Source organism: Schistocerca cancellata, chromosome 3 (genome assembly GCF_023864275.1).
Source record: "Schistocerca cancellata isolate TAMUIC-IGC-003103 chromosome 3, iqSchCanc2.1, whole genome shotgun sequence".
Classification (NCBI taxonomy): Eukaryota; Metazoa; Arthropoda; class Insecta; order Orthoptera; family Acrididae; genus Schistocerca; species Schistocerca cancellata.
Genome location: NC_064628.1, coordinates 552973391 through 552990965, shown reverse-complemented (window position 1 = coordinate 552990965; position 17575 = coordinate 552973391). Strand labels below are relative to the sequence as shown.

At 37.6% G+C, this 17575-nt stretch overlaps 1 protein-coding gene across 3 annotated transcripts in view; it reads left to right on the top strand.

Annotated features, from left to right (window-relative positions):
* The window catches only part of LOC126175392 (protein scarlet-like), a 412406-nt gene that overhangs the window by 372867 nt on the left and 21964 nt on the right, over positions 1–17575 (top strand). For all 3 annotated transcript variants that reach the window (XM_049922174.1, XM_049922175.1, XM_049922176.1), the window contains exon 13: positions 15691–15791. In XM_049922174.1, coding sequence (XP_049778131.1) covers positions 15691–15791 — 101 coding nt within the window. The remainder of the gene's footprint in view (positions 1–15690; positions 15792–17575) is intronic.

Sequence of the window (17575 nt, the reverse complement as noted above, 5' to 3'; positions counted from 1 at the left end):
CTCATACTGAGAAATAAAACATCTACCTTCAGTGCGTGTACAAGGCTAGTGGCCAATAACTGTGAAAATAAATTTTCAAAAGAGTGATAAAGGAAACATCTACAATTTTCACAAATCACGAAAATACTGTGTTAGCTGAAGGTTTTAAAAGTAATTTTGTACCCAAGCTAAATGACTCTAAGAAGGTAAATAATTTTATTGTTGATCTTAAAGTTGATCTTAATGTTGCTAAACTAGAGAAATCTCAACTGACCACAATTTCCTTATGAGTACAGTGGAATTTTAGAAAAAGAAGTAAAGGTAACCAAAAATAAGCAATTGTAACAAAAAGAAAGAAGCACTAGTACTAACATTAACCGAAAATTGAAGAACAGTGAGGCTCGAGTCATGATGGCTGATAAACGAAATACACTTATTATCGCGTGAAAAATTGAACGAAACGTTATGAAAATGGCATCTCCGAAATCGTTAAGGATCTTCCCCTAAATTAGAAAAAGATGTCAGGAATATTTTAGGTACAACTAAAAATCACACGAAAGAATCTCAAAAGAATGATTTAATTCACGAACCCAAAACCCACTGCTTTGGGAAGCCAGTTCGTAGTATGTAAGAAAACAACCAGATTAGCCCTATTGATGACGGGATACACAGTCCACGCCATAGACTAGCAAGATTTTTTCACACTAAAATCGAAGAATTTTTCGTATTTGAAAAGAATCATTCCGTTAAAAACAGTGCTGATTTAACAAATAAATTAAAAATGATAGATTGCACCTCATTCTCTCATTTCCTTTGACATTATAAGTTTGTATACTAACGTTGGTAAATTTCACTCTCAATAGTATTGAAAATAATATACTGTGACATAAAAAAATTAACACAGCTTCAAGTATCTGAACTATTGACTTTATTTCAGACAGTACTGAATTACAACTGTTTTCAGTTCAATGGAGAACTGTATGGGCAACCATTCGGTTTAGATAGGGGATGTCCCATTTGCTGGAGTTTTAGCAGATATTTCTGTAAATGGATTAGATGAAAACTTTGTCAACAGTAAGCCCTTCCTGCGTTTTTTACGTATATGACATACTCAAAATGTTTAATCTAAGTGACCAAGATCAACAAATTTCCACGCTTTTAACAATTATCATGAGAAAGTCAGTTTCACAAAAGAAATACAAAACATTAACAGAGAAATTAATCTTTTTGGATTTGAAACTAAGGTTAATTAACAACAAAACCAACTTTGGCATTTTCTGTAAACCTAATTTTGCAGATATCATCATTCCAGCTGACTCATGTCATCCACAAACCCAGAACATTGAAGAAATATGGCTGCAAAGCTGCTTTCTTCGTGAACAGTAGCCTAAAACAAAAAGTAACGCATTCTATCAGAACACGAGTACAATGTTTCATAAACTCTGGTGTCTGTAAAATTACATTTAATGACTACCTAATTATTATGTATGACAGAGAGGGATATCCTTTAAATAAGATACAAAGAGCACCCGCTAAGTAAAGTTTGGGGAAATGTGCACAGTTCCACTTTTTCTGAACGTCTACTTCTTCTCCAACACATACCACGGAGAGTAGAAGATACAGAACTTTTCCATAAGGAAAGTAAAGGTTATAGGCTGAACCTGCTTGGAAAATGAGAGATTTTTAAATATTTTGCTCTTGAAGATGGATCCGTTTCAAACGAACAGGTGCAGCTCAACAACATAAATTTTCAATGTAATTTCAGGCCTCTATTTCCGTTAAAGTAGCAGATAAATGGCTCATCTTCCATGTGACTATAGGGTAAGCCGTTTTCCTCGCATGCTAATGCTAGTGGTATTTCTGTTTCTACTTTTATATGATGCACATGTGTTTCTAGAGGTCTGATGTTCACAGTTTTTCAGATATGTTGAATTTGATAGTTATACACGTTTTACTATCTTCTCCCCGCCCCATCCCTCCACCAACATTTCTCTCCATCCTCCTCTTTCCTTCTATACCTCTGTCCCTTTGCCACCTCTTTCTCCCTTCCCCTCCTTCCCGGCCCCCTTTAGCACCCCTGTTTCGTTTTGCTATTCTTTCTATTTGCACTATTCCATTTTACATTAATTTTATTTTACCACACTGACTTTCTTTAGATGGTGACATTATTTCCTGCTATGTTATTATTTTAAATATGAACATAGCTAAATAATGTCTGATTTTTAGTGTCATAATTTTAATTTTAATCTGTGAAGCAAGTTCAGTATGATAGAGTTTCAGTCACCATCGCGAACCTTCCTTGCGCATACTACTACTGCCCCAACATATAATCCAGTAAGCCTGAATATGATTTGTATTCGTAACAAGATATGACTGTACCTATGTATACAGATATGTCTTAACATGTTTACACTGTTATCTTGCTCAGTTTGTCCATACTTGCTTCTGAAGAAGACGTTTTTATGAACGTTGAAAAAATGATAAACGTGTTTTAATAAACCTTTCAATTTGCAACTGATTGCCCTTTTACTATTTATACAAGAAGGCTGATAAATTTGATTGTTGACGTCAGCATACACTTCAGTTTCTTTTCTCTTGTCTTTGCAGTGAGTAAGCAAAATAGAAATATAACTCTAACATTACGGAATAAAAATTTCATTACAAACACGCAGCTACATTATTGCACACTTTCTACAGAGTCACCGAACTTCCATTTCATCACCTGTAAGTCTACCGGCTTGAATTCACTTGACATTGTCTCGTAAAATTATCTTTAATCATTGTGCTTCAATTACACAGACGTTGATCAGCAAGGAAATTAAAGAAATTTTGATGATTTATTTAATATTTTGAAGCATTGATATGAATGTGCAACATTTACGCTTTGAAGACGATTGCTAATGGTAAGTAGCTGTTTTACTCCATTTTCAGCAGATCCATACTCCTTAGTTACTGGATAATTATAGCGAACTCAGTAGAAAAAGCACTCCGAATGAGATACTGTGACTAATCGCATAGACTGTTCTGACCGATCAGTTGCTAGAATTCTACCAAACAAAATGAAGACATCCGTATTCCATATTCGACTGTTACTCACTTTTAACGTGTCAAGTACGCCAACATTATTGCAAGTGGTAATAATTTGAAATTAGTAGAGAAATAAAAAATTTTCAGCGTCGTGTAATTGTATAGGTAGACTCCACACAGTACTTTAGAAAAAATTAATCAGCCAATTTTCGTGTCATTTAACTCAGCAGCAGTTCGTGAAAGCTCAACAGGCAATGTGCCGTTAGGAACCGGAGAGGTATTTTTCACGTTCGTCGGTACGTTGCAGTGGAGCTTCAACTGCACACAAGATACCGACACAGTTTGAACTTCGTAGACAATATGTCGTTGTACTTAATACCGTTCAAAGCATTTATGTTGGCTGAAACACTTTTAAAGACATACCTTGGCTGTGTAAAGAGAAATCAACATTTGGTACTAGCGTTTCTAATATTAATGTCAAATACATCCGATAAAACTTTCTATGTAGTTTTAAAAAGTCCACTTGTCGATTGAGTAGAAAACATAATTTAACTCGCTACGGTGTGACTTACATTACGGCGATGTGTGAAATTTAAGACTCACAAGATCCAAGTACCACAAGCCCTCGGTATAGGTGATACTGGCCGCCATGTAGAGTTCTGTATTTTTATTCTAAGCAGGACAGGAACATTTCCAGTCACCAGTGTTTTGAGGTGATAAGGTAATTTCTCATTTAAGTGGTAAAAATAAAGGGTCCACTGCCGCAATTTCAACTCGTCCAACTTTGAGAGATTACAAACTTAATGCTTTTATGTAATTTCTGAAAAAAAATATTTATGTTCTGTTTACAGATGTTTCATTTCTATGGTTTTATTTTCTAAAATGGTGGAGCTCTTTGACAGATTAGCACTGGTGTTTTCAACAACTCTCAAGGAATGCAGTTCCGCAACTGTGTATAGGGCGTGAAGATCCAAACAACGAAAATTTTTCACAAATTTACTCGTAAGTATCTCAAAATAATAATGTTCTTACAAACAAAATGAAAAAAGTGAATTCGGACCACTTAGGAGTCAATTCGTTCAAGCTTTTCATTGTTTGGACCCTAAGGCACTATACATCGTTCAGGAATCGTGTTCACTGAGAGTCTTTGAAAATACAAGTGCTAATCTAGTAGGGAGGTACAGCATTTTGGAAAATAAACACATTGAAATCAAACACTTCTAATTCCATGTTGTTGTTGTTGTGGTCTTCAGCCCAGACTCTGGTTTGATGCAGCCCTCCATGCTACTCTATCCTGTGTAAGCTTCTTCATCTCCAAGTAATTATTGCAATCTACATCCTCCTGAAACTGCTTAGTGTATTCATCTGTTGAAGTCACACTAAAATTTTTACCCTACACACTGCCCTCCAGTACTAAATTGGTTATCCCTTGATGCCTCAGAATATGTCCTACCAACCGATCCCTTCTTCTCGTCAAGTTGTGCAACAAATTTCTCTTCTCCTCAATTCTGTTCAATACCTCCCCATTAGTTACGTGATCTACTCATCCAATCATCAGCATTCTTCTGTAGCACCACATTTCGTAAGCTTCTATTCTCTTCTTGCCTAAAGTGTTTATCGTACATGTTTCACTTCCATGTACGTCTACACTCCATACAAATACTTCCAGAAAGGTCTTCCTGATATTTAATACCATATTCTAGGTTAAGAAAAATCTCTTGGTCAAAAACGCTTTCCTTGCCATTGCTAGTGTACATTTTTTGTACTCTCTACTTCGACCATCATCAGTATTTTTCTCCCCAAATGACTAAAGTCATCTACTACTTTAAGTGCGTCGTTTCCTAATCTAATTCCCGCAGCATCGCTTGATTTAATTAGACTACATTACATTATTCTCTTTTTGCCTTTGTTGATGTTCACCTTACATCCTCCTTTCAAGACACTGTCCATTCCGTTCAACTGCTCTTAAAGGTCCATGGCTATCTGTGAAAGTGTTAAAATGTCATCGGTAAACCTCCATGTTTTTATTTCTTCTCCGTGGATTTTAATTCCTAATCCAAATTTTTCTTTTGTTCCCTTTACTGCTTGCTCAATATACGGATTGAATAACATCGGGGATAGGCTACAACACTGTCCCACTCCCTTCCCGACCACTGCTCCCCTTTCATGCCCCTCGCCATCTGGTTTCTGTACACATTGTAAATAGCCTTTCGCTCACTGTATTTGATCCCTGCCACCTTCAGAATTCGAGAGAGACTATTCCAATCAACATTGTCAAAATCCTTCTCTGAGTCCACAAATGCTAGAAACGTAGGTTTACCTTTCTTCATTTGATCTTCTAAGATAAATCATAGGGTCAGCATTGCCTTGAGTGTTGCAACATTTCTACAGAATCCAAACTGATCTTCCCAAAGGTCGGCTTCTACCAGTTTTTTCATTCGTATGTAAAGAATTCGTGTTAGTATTTTGCAGCCGTGACTTATTAAACTAATAGTTCGGTAATTTTCACAGCTGTCACACCTGTTTTCTTTGGTATTGGAATTATTGTATTCTTCTTGAAGTCTGAGGGAATTTCGCCTGTCTCATACATGTTGCTCACCAGATGGTAGAGTTTTGTCAGGCTCCCAAGGCTATCAGTAGCTCTAATGGAATGTTGTCTACCCTTGGGCCCTTGTTTCGACTTATTTCTTTCAGTGCTCTGGCAAATTCTTCACGCAGTATCAAAACGCCTATTTCATCTTCAAAAGCTTCTCCATCTGAGCTCTTGATATTCATACAAGTGGATCTTTTTGTGCAAAGGTCTCTTCAATTTTTCTGTAGGCAGTATCTATCTTACCCGTAGTGATATATGCCTCTACATCCTTATATTTGTCCTCTAGCCATCCCTGTTTAGCCATTTTCCAATTTCTGTCGATCTCATTTATGAGATGTTTGTCTTCCTTTTTGCCTACTTCATTTACTGCATTTTTGTATTTTCTCTTTTCATCAATTAAGTTTAATATCTCTTCTGTTACCCAAGGATTTCTAATAGCCCTAGTCTTTTCACCTACTTGATCCTCTGCTGGCTTTACAGTTTCATCTTTCAAAGCTACCCTTCTTCTTCTACTATATCTCTTTCTCCTGTTCATGTCAATTGTTCCCTAATGCTCTCTCTCAAACTCTCTACAGCCTCTGCTTCTTTCATTTTATCCAGATCCCATCTCCTTTAAGTCCGACCTTTTTGCAGTTTCTTCAGTTTTAATCTACAGTTCATAACCGACAGATTGTGGTCAGAGTCCATATCTGCCCCTGGAAATGCATTACAAATTAAAACCTGGTTCCTAAATCTCTGTCTTACCGTTATATAATCTATCTGAAACCTTCCAGCGTCTCCAGGCCTCTTTCACGTATACAACCTTCTTTCATGATTTTAAAACCAAGTGTTAGCTATGATTAAGTTATGCTCTTTGTATAATTGTACCAAGGGGCTTCCTCTTTCATTCCTTATCCCCATTCCATTTTCGCCTACAACTTCTCCTTCTCTTCCTTTTCGTACTATCGAATTCCAGCCCCCCATGACTATTAAATTTTCGTCTCCCTTCAGTATCTAAATAATTTCTTTTATCTCATCATCCATTTTATCAATCTCTTCGTCATCTGAGCTGGTAGTTGGCATATAAACTACTACTACTGTTGTAGGCCTGGGCTTCGTGTCTGTCTTGGCTCCAACAATGCGTTTACTACTCTGTTTATAGTAGCTTACCCGCGCTTCTATTTTTTTATTCGTTACTAAACCTACTCCTGCATTACCCCTATTTGATTAGGTATTTATAACCCTGTATTCAACTGACCAGAAGTTCTGTTCCGCCTGTCACCGAACTGCACTAATTCCCACTGTATCTAACTTTGGCCTATCCATTTCCCTTTTTAAATTATCTAACCTACCTACCCGATTAAGGATTCTTGAATTCCATGCTCCGATCCGTAGGACGCCAGTTTTCTTTCTCGTGATAACGATGGCCTCCTCAGTAGTCCCCGCCTAGAGATCCGAATATGGGGCTATTTCACCTCCGGAATGTTTTATCCAAGAGAACGCCTTCATCATTTAACCATACAGTAAAGGTGCATGCCCTCGGGAAGAATTTCGGCTGTAGTTTCTCCTTGTTTTCAGCCGTTCACAGAACCAGCACAGCAAGATCGTTTTGGTTAATGTTACAAGTCCAGATCAGTAAATCATCCAGACTGTTGCCCCTACAACTACTGAAAAGGCTGCTGCCCCTCTTCAGGAATCACACGTGTGTCTGGCCTCTCAACAGATACCCCTCCGTTGTGGTTGCACCTACGGTAAGGATATCTGTATCGCTGAGGCATGCAGGCCTCCCCACCAGCGGCAAGGTCCATGATTCCGTACGAAATGTGTTCTATATTTTTTATTTTATTATAGTTTTGTTTGTTTTAGAAACAACACAAGAAAACAATAAGTTTAGTAGTCTGTTTTATGTTGAATGACTTAAATTGCGGAATGAATCCGAGTTTTTCACACTGTATCATTTGTTTTTAGCGCTTAAACTTACCAGCTGTGGCTCAGGGCATGTACACATACATACGGAACGTCTGTTCCTACCATACTAACAAACACCGATAGACCTACGTGGGACCACATGGAGCACTTATGAACATTAAAAACATTTTTATGTACAGTAATATGGTTAGCTATGTAGTTTTTGGTTTGATAAAAAATATAAATATCCTACAAATAGGAGCATTGTTTTTTATACCACGTATCCTAAGAAGAATGATCAGTATTCAGGGATATGACGATCATTCAAAGCAAAAAAGTCTAGTAGGAAAGGGCTCTAAATTGCATACCTCAATATCTGTTAAAACTTTTTCATCTTCGATACTGTGAAACAAGTCTGTTATACATGTTGCCTTCTTTGTTTTCCGGCCTCTTCTGCTGCAACTTCCTTGTTTTCCATATTTGGGGAGGAGGTAGCAGTGGCCAAAACAAGAGAAACTGCCTAGCAAACATAGACTCTAAACCGCATTTCTGAAAAACTACGAGTACATGTTCAGCAATGTAGCGAAGAAGAACAAGTGAGAAAGGCTCATAAGGAATGCACTTTAAAAAGACCGTGTTTACTGGACATCACTTTCTGGCTTTTGTCGATATTACTACCTCCCAAAATATGGAAAGCAAAGAGTATACCATAGAAGAGGTATGTTTCATGGTACAGAAAAAGCGTAAGTAATCATATTTCCTAAGTCATGCAGTTGAGAGCTCACGTTTCACGCCTCGTAGCTGTTTGTAAATTTTACTAAACTGTTTTTATCTTCGGTTTTAAAAATTAACAAACTAATTGGATCACAAAGAAAGAATCTGGCATTTTATATACTCAAATGTTAACTATTAAATGTGGCAATAAGTTGCTAAAGCAACGTTAATAGTCTTATCACGTTTTATTCCTATGCAACTTTTAAATTTTATTAGAGACCATAATAGCTGTACTAAAGGGTTATGTATTTTGTAGTTCATATGTATGGCATCACACAGCCAGCCGAGGTGTTCTATGCAAAGTCCACATTTATTACACAGTGGTCCTTAATGAACTGTGACAAGAGTCTAAACAGCAGGTGTAGGCGTACCAGTTTTGTAAATTTGTGTGTACAGACAGTATAGGTTATGTCATGAGTTGTAATTAATATATGCTATGCTCTGACTGTTAACTTCTTGTATTATTTTAATATTGATAATGGCTAGTTACTAGCCGAAATCTGTATCTGCTCTGATGAAGCTAGAACGAAAACAACAACTGATTACTACTCTTTACCATTTTCAAAGTTTAATATAATTTATATTGCTGATTGTTAGGCTTTCTCGATCGCACTTGTAATATTTTAACCGCTGTTTATCACCTCCTTTCTTTCAACAGTCACTGACAGATTACAGACTGCCACTCGATCTTGTTACTAGTTTTTCGCTAATTTTCGTGATAGATATTGTGATTTCTGGTAACTGATAACCCCTTTTTAATAAAAGCATTTAGAGTACATCTGATGTCATGTTAAAACTTAAACAAGTATATGAGGGCTTGTCTTCTCTACGTAAATTGACGAATGCAATTAAAGATGTTCTATTTTTCTTTTAAAAGACAATATATTTATGTTAATTTGTCAACAGACGAAAAAGTAACAATCTGCTGGATTTTTTCATCGCTCCTTGGTAATAAATGTTCATGTTTATTATTTAAAATGCGAAATTTCAAGTAGCTTAGATATTTCTATATTTTTTAAATAAGTATTCAACTTGCAAGGGCATTATTAGACAATAGAAAGGTAGATATGTCAAATACAACATCAGTATGGTAAACATTATTGGAAAAGATATTATTTATGAACGTTTTGATATTAAACATACAATAAATGTAAAAAATGATGGTATATATTTCAAAGAGCAGCCAAAATTAAATTATATGTTAAAATAGTTTTAGAGATAAATCGAATATTGTAATTATGTAGGTACCTACAGTTTACAGTATAATGACTTAATTTGGCTACACCCTCCGCTGCTCTCGAGCAACTACTTCTTTTATATTTAGTAAAATTGAACTTTAGTATTTATTCCTGTACAAAGTATGTGCTGTGAAAGCTGAGTTGTAGCATGCGTATCGAAACTCACTGGTGTGTCTCTTTAACTTTAAACAACAGTTGGTTGTGTTTGATCAAAGTACACAAGGAAAACACCATCACCGTATGATCAACGACAGGTTATATTTGTTGCGTTTGGGTTACCTAACCATGGGAAATTTGCAGCACAATTAATTGATCGATGAAAGTCAATCTGGAGTGTAACAGATTTTTACCTGCTCTTTATGATGCACACAATTCACATAAAATTGGCGAATGCCATGTTTTCTCCAAAATACGTAGACAAGTTTCACAATATGATGCTAATACTGGGGAGAGGGGGTATCGAGTTATGTGGAAGACTATATCGAGAAAGAGCAGCATGATTTCCTCATCTGGGCAGCTCACAAATTCAAATTTATGAAGACAAAAAGGCCAAAAATTATAAGCAGACAGGCAACAATACTCGATTGGCAGGACAAGTAAGTTGTCAACTGCTAAGAATATGCATCCGGCTACCACAACTGCGACACTTACATTTTCCCAAGAAGCAGCTAGTGTGCGCCAATCAGCATCAGATAGTGGCTGGGAGTCAAAAAGTTCAGAAAACTCCTCTTTCTGCCCTTAAATCACAGCTTTCATGCTACTCCACAGGGACGACTCAGTGATGTTCCCAATATGACGAACCAGAAAATTGTTTATTTATCGTGGAAAAAAAAAACCAGGAAAACGCATCAGAAACTTCAGAGTATTGGTGTATAAAACGCATTTCAACAAACAAATTGTTAATACTGCCCTAGAGCAGTGCCCCACCAATTGGTAATCTCTTCGCACCAAGCACACACCGTGCTTGGCGATGCTTTTGATTGGATACACCAAAAATTTGGAGCGACCTACTTTCTCACGCCTCCCAGGCAGCTTCAATGCGTCCCATCTTTTGACGTTTGTATAGAAAATTCGAAAAGGTCATACTGAATCTCTGGGTACGGCAGTGGCGGCAAGGTGGTACCTGCTCTCAGTGATGTCAGGCGCCGGCTCCACTTCCACATGCCTGCTCAACTTCGCAGGGATGCTTGCCTCTCCTAATGACACTCACCGACCACCTTCTGCCGACAAGTGGGAACTAGAGGGCATTGCGAGTGCACCTTGCAAGCAAGAAAAGCTCAAATCTTCCCTCCCAAGTAAATCTTCTAATACGCTACATACACTCAAGAGCCAAAGAAACTGTCACACTTGCCTAATATCCTGTAGGGTCCCCGCGAGTACGCAGAATTGCCGCAACACGACGTGGCATGGACTCGACTAATGTCTCAAGTAGTTCTGGAGGAAAATGACACCATGAATCCTGCGGGGCTGTCTATAAATCCATATAAGTACGAGGGGGTGGAAATCTCTTCCGAACAGCACCTTGCAAGACATCTCAGATATGCGCAATAATTTTCATGTCTGGGGATTTGTGGCCAGCGGAAGTTTAAACTCATAAGAGTGTTCCTCGAGCCACTCTGTAGCAATTCTGGATGTGTGGGGTGTCGCATTGTCCTGCTGGCATTGCCCAAGTACGTCGGAATGAACTAAGGACATGAATGCATTTTAGCCGCGCATGGTATCCTTGCGGTCTAAGGAAACCTTACCACGATTCGCGCGGCTTCCCCCGTCGGAGCTTCGAGTCCTCTCTTGAGCGTGGGTGTGTGTGTTGTCCTTAGCGTAAGTTAGTTTAAGTTAGATTAAGTAGTGTGTAAGCCTATGGACCGATGACCGCAGCAGTTTGGTCCCATAGAACTTATCACAAAATTAAAAAAAAAAAAAAATGCTTTCAGGTGATCAGACAGGACGCTTACGTACGTGTCACCTGTCAGAGTCGTATCTAGACGTATCACTGTTTACATATCACTCCAACTTCACACGCCCCACACCTTTACAGAGCCTTCACCAGATTGAACTGTCCCATGTTGGAATACAGAGTCCGTGGATTCACGAGGTTCTCTCCATACCCGTACACGTCCATACGCACGATAGAATTTTGAAGAAGACTCGTCCGAACAGGTAACATATTTCCAGTCATCGACAGTCCAGTGTCGGTGTTGACGGGCCCAGGCGATGCGTAAAGCTTTATGTGGTGCAGTTATCAAGGTTACACGAGTGAGCCTCCAGCTCTGAAATCGATGATATTTAGATGAATGATTAGCACGCTGACACTTGTTGATGGCCCAGCATTGAAACCAGCAGCAATTTGCGGAAGGGGTGCACTTTTGTCACACTGAAAGATCCTCTTCAGTCCTCGTTGGTCCCTTCTTGCAGAATCTTTCCCCGGCCGCAACGATATCGTAGATTTGATGTTTCACCGGATTCCTGATATTCACGGTACACTCGTCAAATGGTCGTACGAGAAAAACCACACTTCATCGCTACTTCGGAGGTGGTGTGTCCTATCGCTCGTGCGCTGACCCTAACACTATGTTGAAACGTACTTAAATCTTGATAACCTGCCACTGTAGCAGCAGTACCCGATCTAACAACTGCGACAGACACTTGATGTCTTATATAGGCGTTGTCGACCGCAGTGCCGTATTCTTCCTGTTTACATATCTCTGTATTTGAATACGCATACCTATACCAGTTTCTTTGGCGCTTCAGAGCAATATAACCGCGAAATAATGTCATAAAAATGAAACAAAATCGCATAGTAATATGTGACAGTCATTTCCCAATATGAAATATCTATCCCAAAACCTGGTTATTCAATTATTGTCCGATTAGTGGGCCTATAAACTGAAACACAGTTGAAAATATCAACAACTATGGTAGGACATATGTATTATTTCTGTTCAGAAACCCTTGTCTTCACGTGCCTATGTTATATGGGATATAGCATACACTGTTTCGACATCTCCATTTGCAGATACATAACTCCCTACGTACTTAGCCAGTCTGTCAGATTTATTGCGTTAATAGGTATGTTATCGACATCTTCCATTGATGTGTAAATCATTCTTATGTAAAGCAAGGTGAAATACTTCAATGGAATATGAGGAACATAGTCTCTTTAAGGACAGTATTTAAGAAGGTTCGCATTATTTGAAGTGAAAGAAATGGTTTATAGGATGACTGTGTGACAAATGTGTCACATTACCAATACTGCCAAGCGACAGTAATGTATCTAGATTACTTTGTATGTTACCCATATTAGTACAAATGATGATTATGTCTAAAGAGCAAAGAATAGTACATATTTATAACAGGTAATACTGAGGCTGCTAACGCTCTCATACACTTGTCAGCACATCTTATCACTGAATGAAGGAGGTTTTAGATGCATCCTCAAGGATTCATTTCCAGGTAAATAGGCTTTGAGGCAAAAGATCCAATTTTTTGGCTGTCTCGTGATCGTCAGAACATGGAGAACGATTAGTGGCCAGCATAATCTTCAGAACACGGAAAACGCTTGTGAAAATTAACTTCACAGATATATTCCCCACTAGTGAGTGTCAAAAAATCTGTTTATATTTGAAATTCATAAAGGAAGTCATTCAGCTTTTCAAAACTCTCTAGTGAAAGTCTTGATTTTTTACAGTATGTATTTAATAAAATAAACGAAATACGACTACAGTGTGATACATAAAGTGAATACCTATAATAATAAAAGGAATATTTGGTGTAGTTACATGTTTACCAATATTTCTTTCTGTTAATGTGCTATATACGATTTTTCTTGCACTTTACTTCCAAAAAATGATATTACAAATATTTACTGGATATCGAACTACTGGAAGAAGAAACAAAAATTTTGTTTTTTTTCTGTATGTGACAAGGCGTTATTGATACGAATATTATTATATTTCGATGTCTTCAGCTAAGTAGTTTAATTTTTATGTTATTCTAAACCATTATCAGTCAGCCATATGGAAATGTTTACAACGGTGGCTTGGGTTACCTAGACATTTAATTCTAGGTTACATACTGTTGGGAAATTTCCTGCTTTTTAAGACGGTAGGTCAACTATTATCCGCACATTAGTTATAAAATTTTATTGTAATCAAATAGGAAACTTACAAGAACATCATTTTTCGACATTGTCTCCTTGCGTTTCAACGCACTTGGTCCATCGTTATACAAGCTTCCTGATGCCCTTATAGAAGAAGGTTCTCGGTTGAGCTGCGAGCCAGGAAAGTGGACCAAACAAGTGACAGTCAGAAGGGCAACATCGGAAATATATCGAGGATGATCCAGTACTTCAAATTTTAGTTTCTATGGCGTTTCAGCAGTGTGGGCAGCAGTATGCGGACGGGCATTGTCGCGCAACGCGCAACAATACACCTTACGACAGCAATCCTCACCGTTTTCTTCGAATTGCAGGCTTTAGCGTGGCAGTAAGCATCTCACTGTAACGTACATTGTTTGTTGTGCCCCTTTCCCCAGTATACTCCAGTACTGGACCATGAGCGTCCCAAAAACCGTAAGGATCAGTTTTCCTGCAGGCGATTGGGGCTTGAACTTTTTCTGGCATGGCGATTTAGGATGTTTCCATTCCATTGCTGTTTACTCTTCGGCTCGTAATGATGGATCAATGTTTCGTCACCAGTAATGATCCTGTCTAAGAAGTCCTCTTTGTTACCATAGCTGTCCAAATGTTTTTTGCAGATGTCGAAGCGCGTTTTTTTATGCAACTGTGTGAGTTGTTTTGGAAACCATCTTGCACAAACTTTATGAAACTCAAGTCTGTAGTGGATGATTTCGTAGGCAGAACCGTGACTAATTTGCAGACAATGTGCCACTTCGTCAATAGTTAATCGTCTATCTACGAGAATCATTTCACGTTAGCGCTCAATGGTTTCTTCATTTGTGTCCGTAAACGATCGTCCGGCCCCTTCATCGTGCGTTACACTTGTGCGACCGTTTCGGAATTTTTCAGTCCAGTCGTAGACACTCCGTTGTGGCAAAACACTGTTCCCGTATTGTACCCAAAGTCTTCCTTGAATTTCGGCCCCTGATACGCATTCCCACCACAAAAAACGGATAACTGTACGTTACTCTTCTTTGGTGCAAGTAGACCGCGGAGAAGCCGTAATTAACAGCACTGCAGTGATAACGAAACTAACCTGGCAGCTTGAAAATTCAAAGATATAACAACAAATAAACAAAGTATGCGTCATCAACATAAAACGACAGTACTGCCAAAGTAAACAAGAATATAACTAAATTGCGCATAATAATTGACTTACCCTCGTATTTAGTAACTATTAGCTCTTTTTTTCCTGTTGATATATTGGCATCTTCAAACAGTTTATTTAGCTCTGGCAAATGAACTAGTTACCGATAATCAGCAACTTATTATTTGCTGGTCATGGTTATGTGTGATCCAGTGTTTCATTTTATTATATATCGGCAAGAATTTGTTGAGTGTGTCTTACTCATACTTTCAGTTAAGCTGTTGGCTGAAATTAAAGCAAATACCGCATAAAATGTTATCAAGGAATGTAGCTGGTATTTATGTGTAATGAAAAACATAACTTTAAACTGTAAAGAATTACCTGTAAATTTTAAGGCATGAGTGAATCACATCTTGTGCAGAATAGTAGTTCAAGGAACTCCCAAAAAGGCTCTCGTGTAATCCATGTAACGTGAGCCTGAATGAGCAATTTTTAGAGTTAAATATAATTTACTAGCTTTATAGCTTTCTACATATAAATTCATTGTATTGCCATTTTAAATTCAATGTTTTGAGTTGGCTTTCATCAGTTCGCTTGAAGTAGCCTACATTCCAGGCTATCAAGTTTATCGCCCACCTCCTTCTCAGAACTTGTACTTGTGGTTGGGTTGTGGTGAGAGAAGGAATGAAGATCAGAAGTTGTTATTCCTTGATGAATAGGTTGTTAACAGTAACATTATGTTTAACAAGGAAATTAACGTACACCCTATTGTATTTGTGGTGATTGATTTTATGGATATTAATAGCAACTTGTTTAACTTTCATGGTAGAATACTTAGATAAATTTCATGTTATTCTTAAACTTCGATTTGTTTTAACTGGCCAAACAATCATGTGATATCTGCCTCAAACACAGGGATCTATTGTTGCAGGTCCATTCCTATGCTGGTGGGATGGATGAAGTACCTGTCGTGGCTCATGTACTCCAACGAGGCATTCTCCATCATCCAGTGGCAAGGCATCACCAACATCAGTAAGGACACAGATATATTAGCATGTATTTAGTGGAATAGAACACGGCAGATCGGCAGCAGCGGTTACTGATTTGTCACTGTTTTACCCTCGTATACTATTAAAAGTTCACAACTATTTGGAATTTCATTTTTAAATCAAGTCAGCAAAGACTTCAATGCCCATAAACAGGCTACAATACACTTAGCACCGTTTTCAGCGTTAATGACACTGCTATGTGAAACACACTGAACTGAACGGAAATGCGTGTACACACTAGGAATGGTCAGATTTTAGATTTATAATCTACAAAATCGTTGACCAAAATCAGCATACGAGTGTGCTATGGTTTTTGGTGAAGATTGTGATACATGAACTAGAGTGCAATTTTATCAGAAACATCTGCTGGATACTATATAGCGTGACACAGGTGTAATGGCCGATTTTCAGGGACATGGCATGAACGATCATTCGAAACAAAACGTCTAGCAAACATTACTCTAAAATGCATACCTTAAAAGCTATGAACTCTATGCTGTGGAACAAATCTGCTGTAATCCATCCTTTTCCGTATTTAGGGATAAGGTAGCATGGAGCAAAGTAAGAAGAAACTGTCTAGTAAATTTAGGCCCTAAAGTGGATACCTCAAGAACCATTAGGACTTCTTCAGTAGAGTAGATGCGTTTTACAGTAAGGAAAATGAAAAGCTGCTCATAGCTTTTAAAGTATGCATTTTGAAGCCCACGTTTACTAGATTCTCATTTTTTCTCCTTCGAATGCTCGTTTCTGTGGTGACTCTGAATAGTGACCATTCTTCCTGGGACACCGTGTATTCTGAATTATCTTTATGTCTGTTTTTCTATATTAAACTGCATCTTTCAATTTCTCGTCATTTATTACTTTTGTTGAAAAATTTTCTCGTCTTTTCTCCATATCTCTGTTTTGTTCATCAGACAATGTCAGGTTCCTCTTTTAAGTTGTCCTCCCTAGAATTGCTTGCCGTTGTCTCACTTCACTTTCGGAAACATTTTACTAACACTGTTTCATGTTCTTGTAGTTCTTCGCTTGCAAATCGTTTTGAAGTCATTCATTCTAAATGTTTGTCATTTGTTTATTTCATAATTATACAAATATTTGTCGCATTAGACAGTTGCGATCACCACTGTGTTATTCTAAGAACGATAACATTTTTTTCCTATTCTATCAATGGTAACATTTTTTCTAACATTTCCGTCATTTCTTCTGTGTTTCGTTGAAGTTCGTCATCGGTGTTAATTTGATGTAATCTGCTTCGTAGCTTTTCCTCACAATTCATGTTCCTGATGTCCACAGGACATGAAATTTATAGCTTCAGGCTTACTATTAGTATTTTCATATGTAAAAGTCTTCTGCTTTATTACAAAGTTTTAAATTTTGCATCTTTAGATATGTGTCAGTATTTTTATTTATTTATACATACATACATACATACATACATTAATCCTTGTTCCATAGATCATGAATACGACATTTCGTAATGACGTGGAATGCGTCACTTCAACATAAGTTTCCTCTAAACAAAATAATTGATTAATTAACTTTTTTTCACAGTTACTACTTCATATCTAAGAATTCATCTATTGAGTAGAAGAAGTTGCCATCTTCAGAAATTCTTTCGTTTGCTTTTAAATGTTGGTTGGCTATCTGTCAGACTTTTAATACTATTTGGCAAATGACCAAAGAATTTTGTGGCAGCATACTTCACACCTTTCTGTGCCAAAGTGAGATTTAATCCAGAATAGTGAATATCATCTTTTCTTCTAGTGT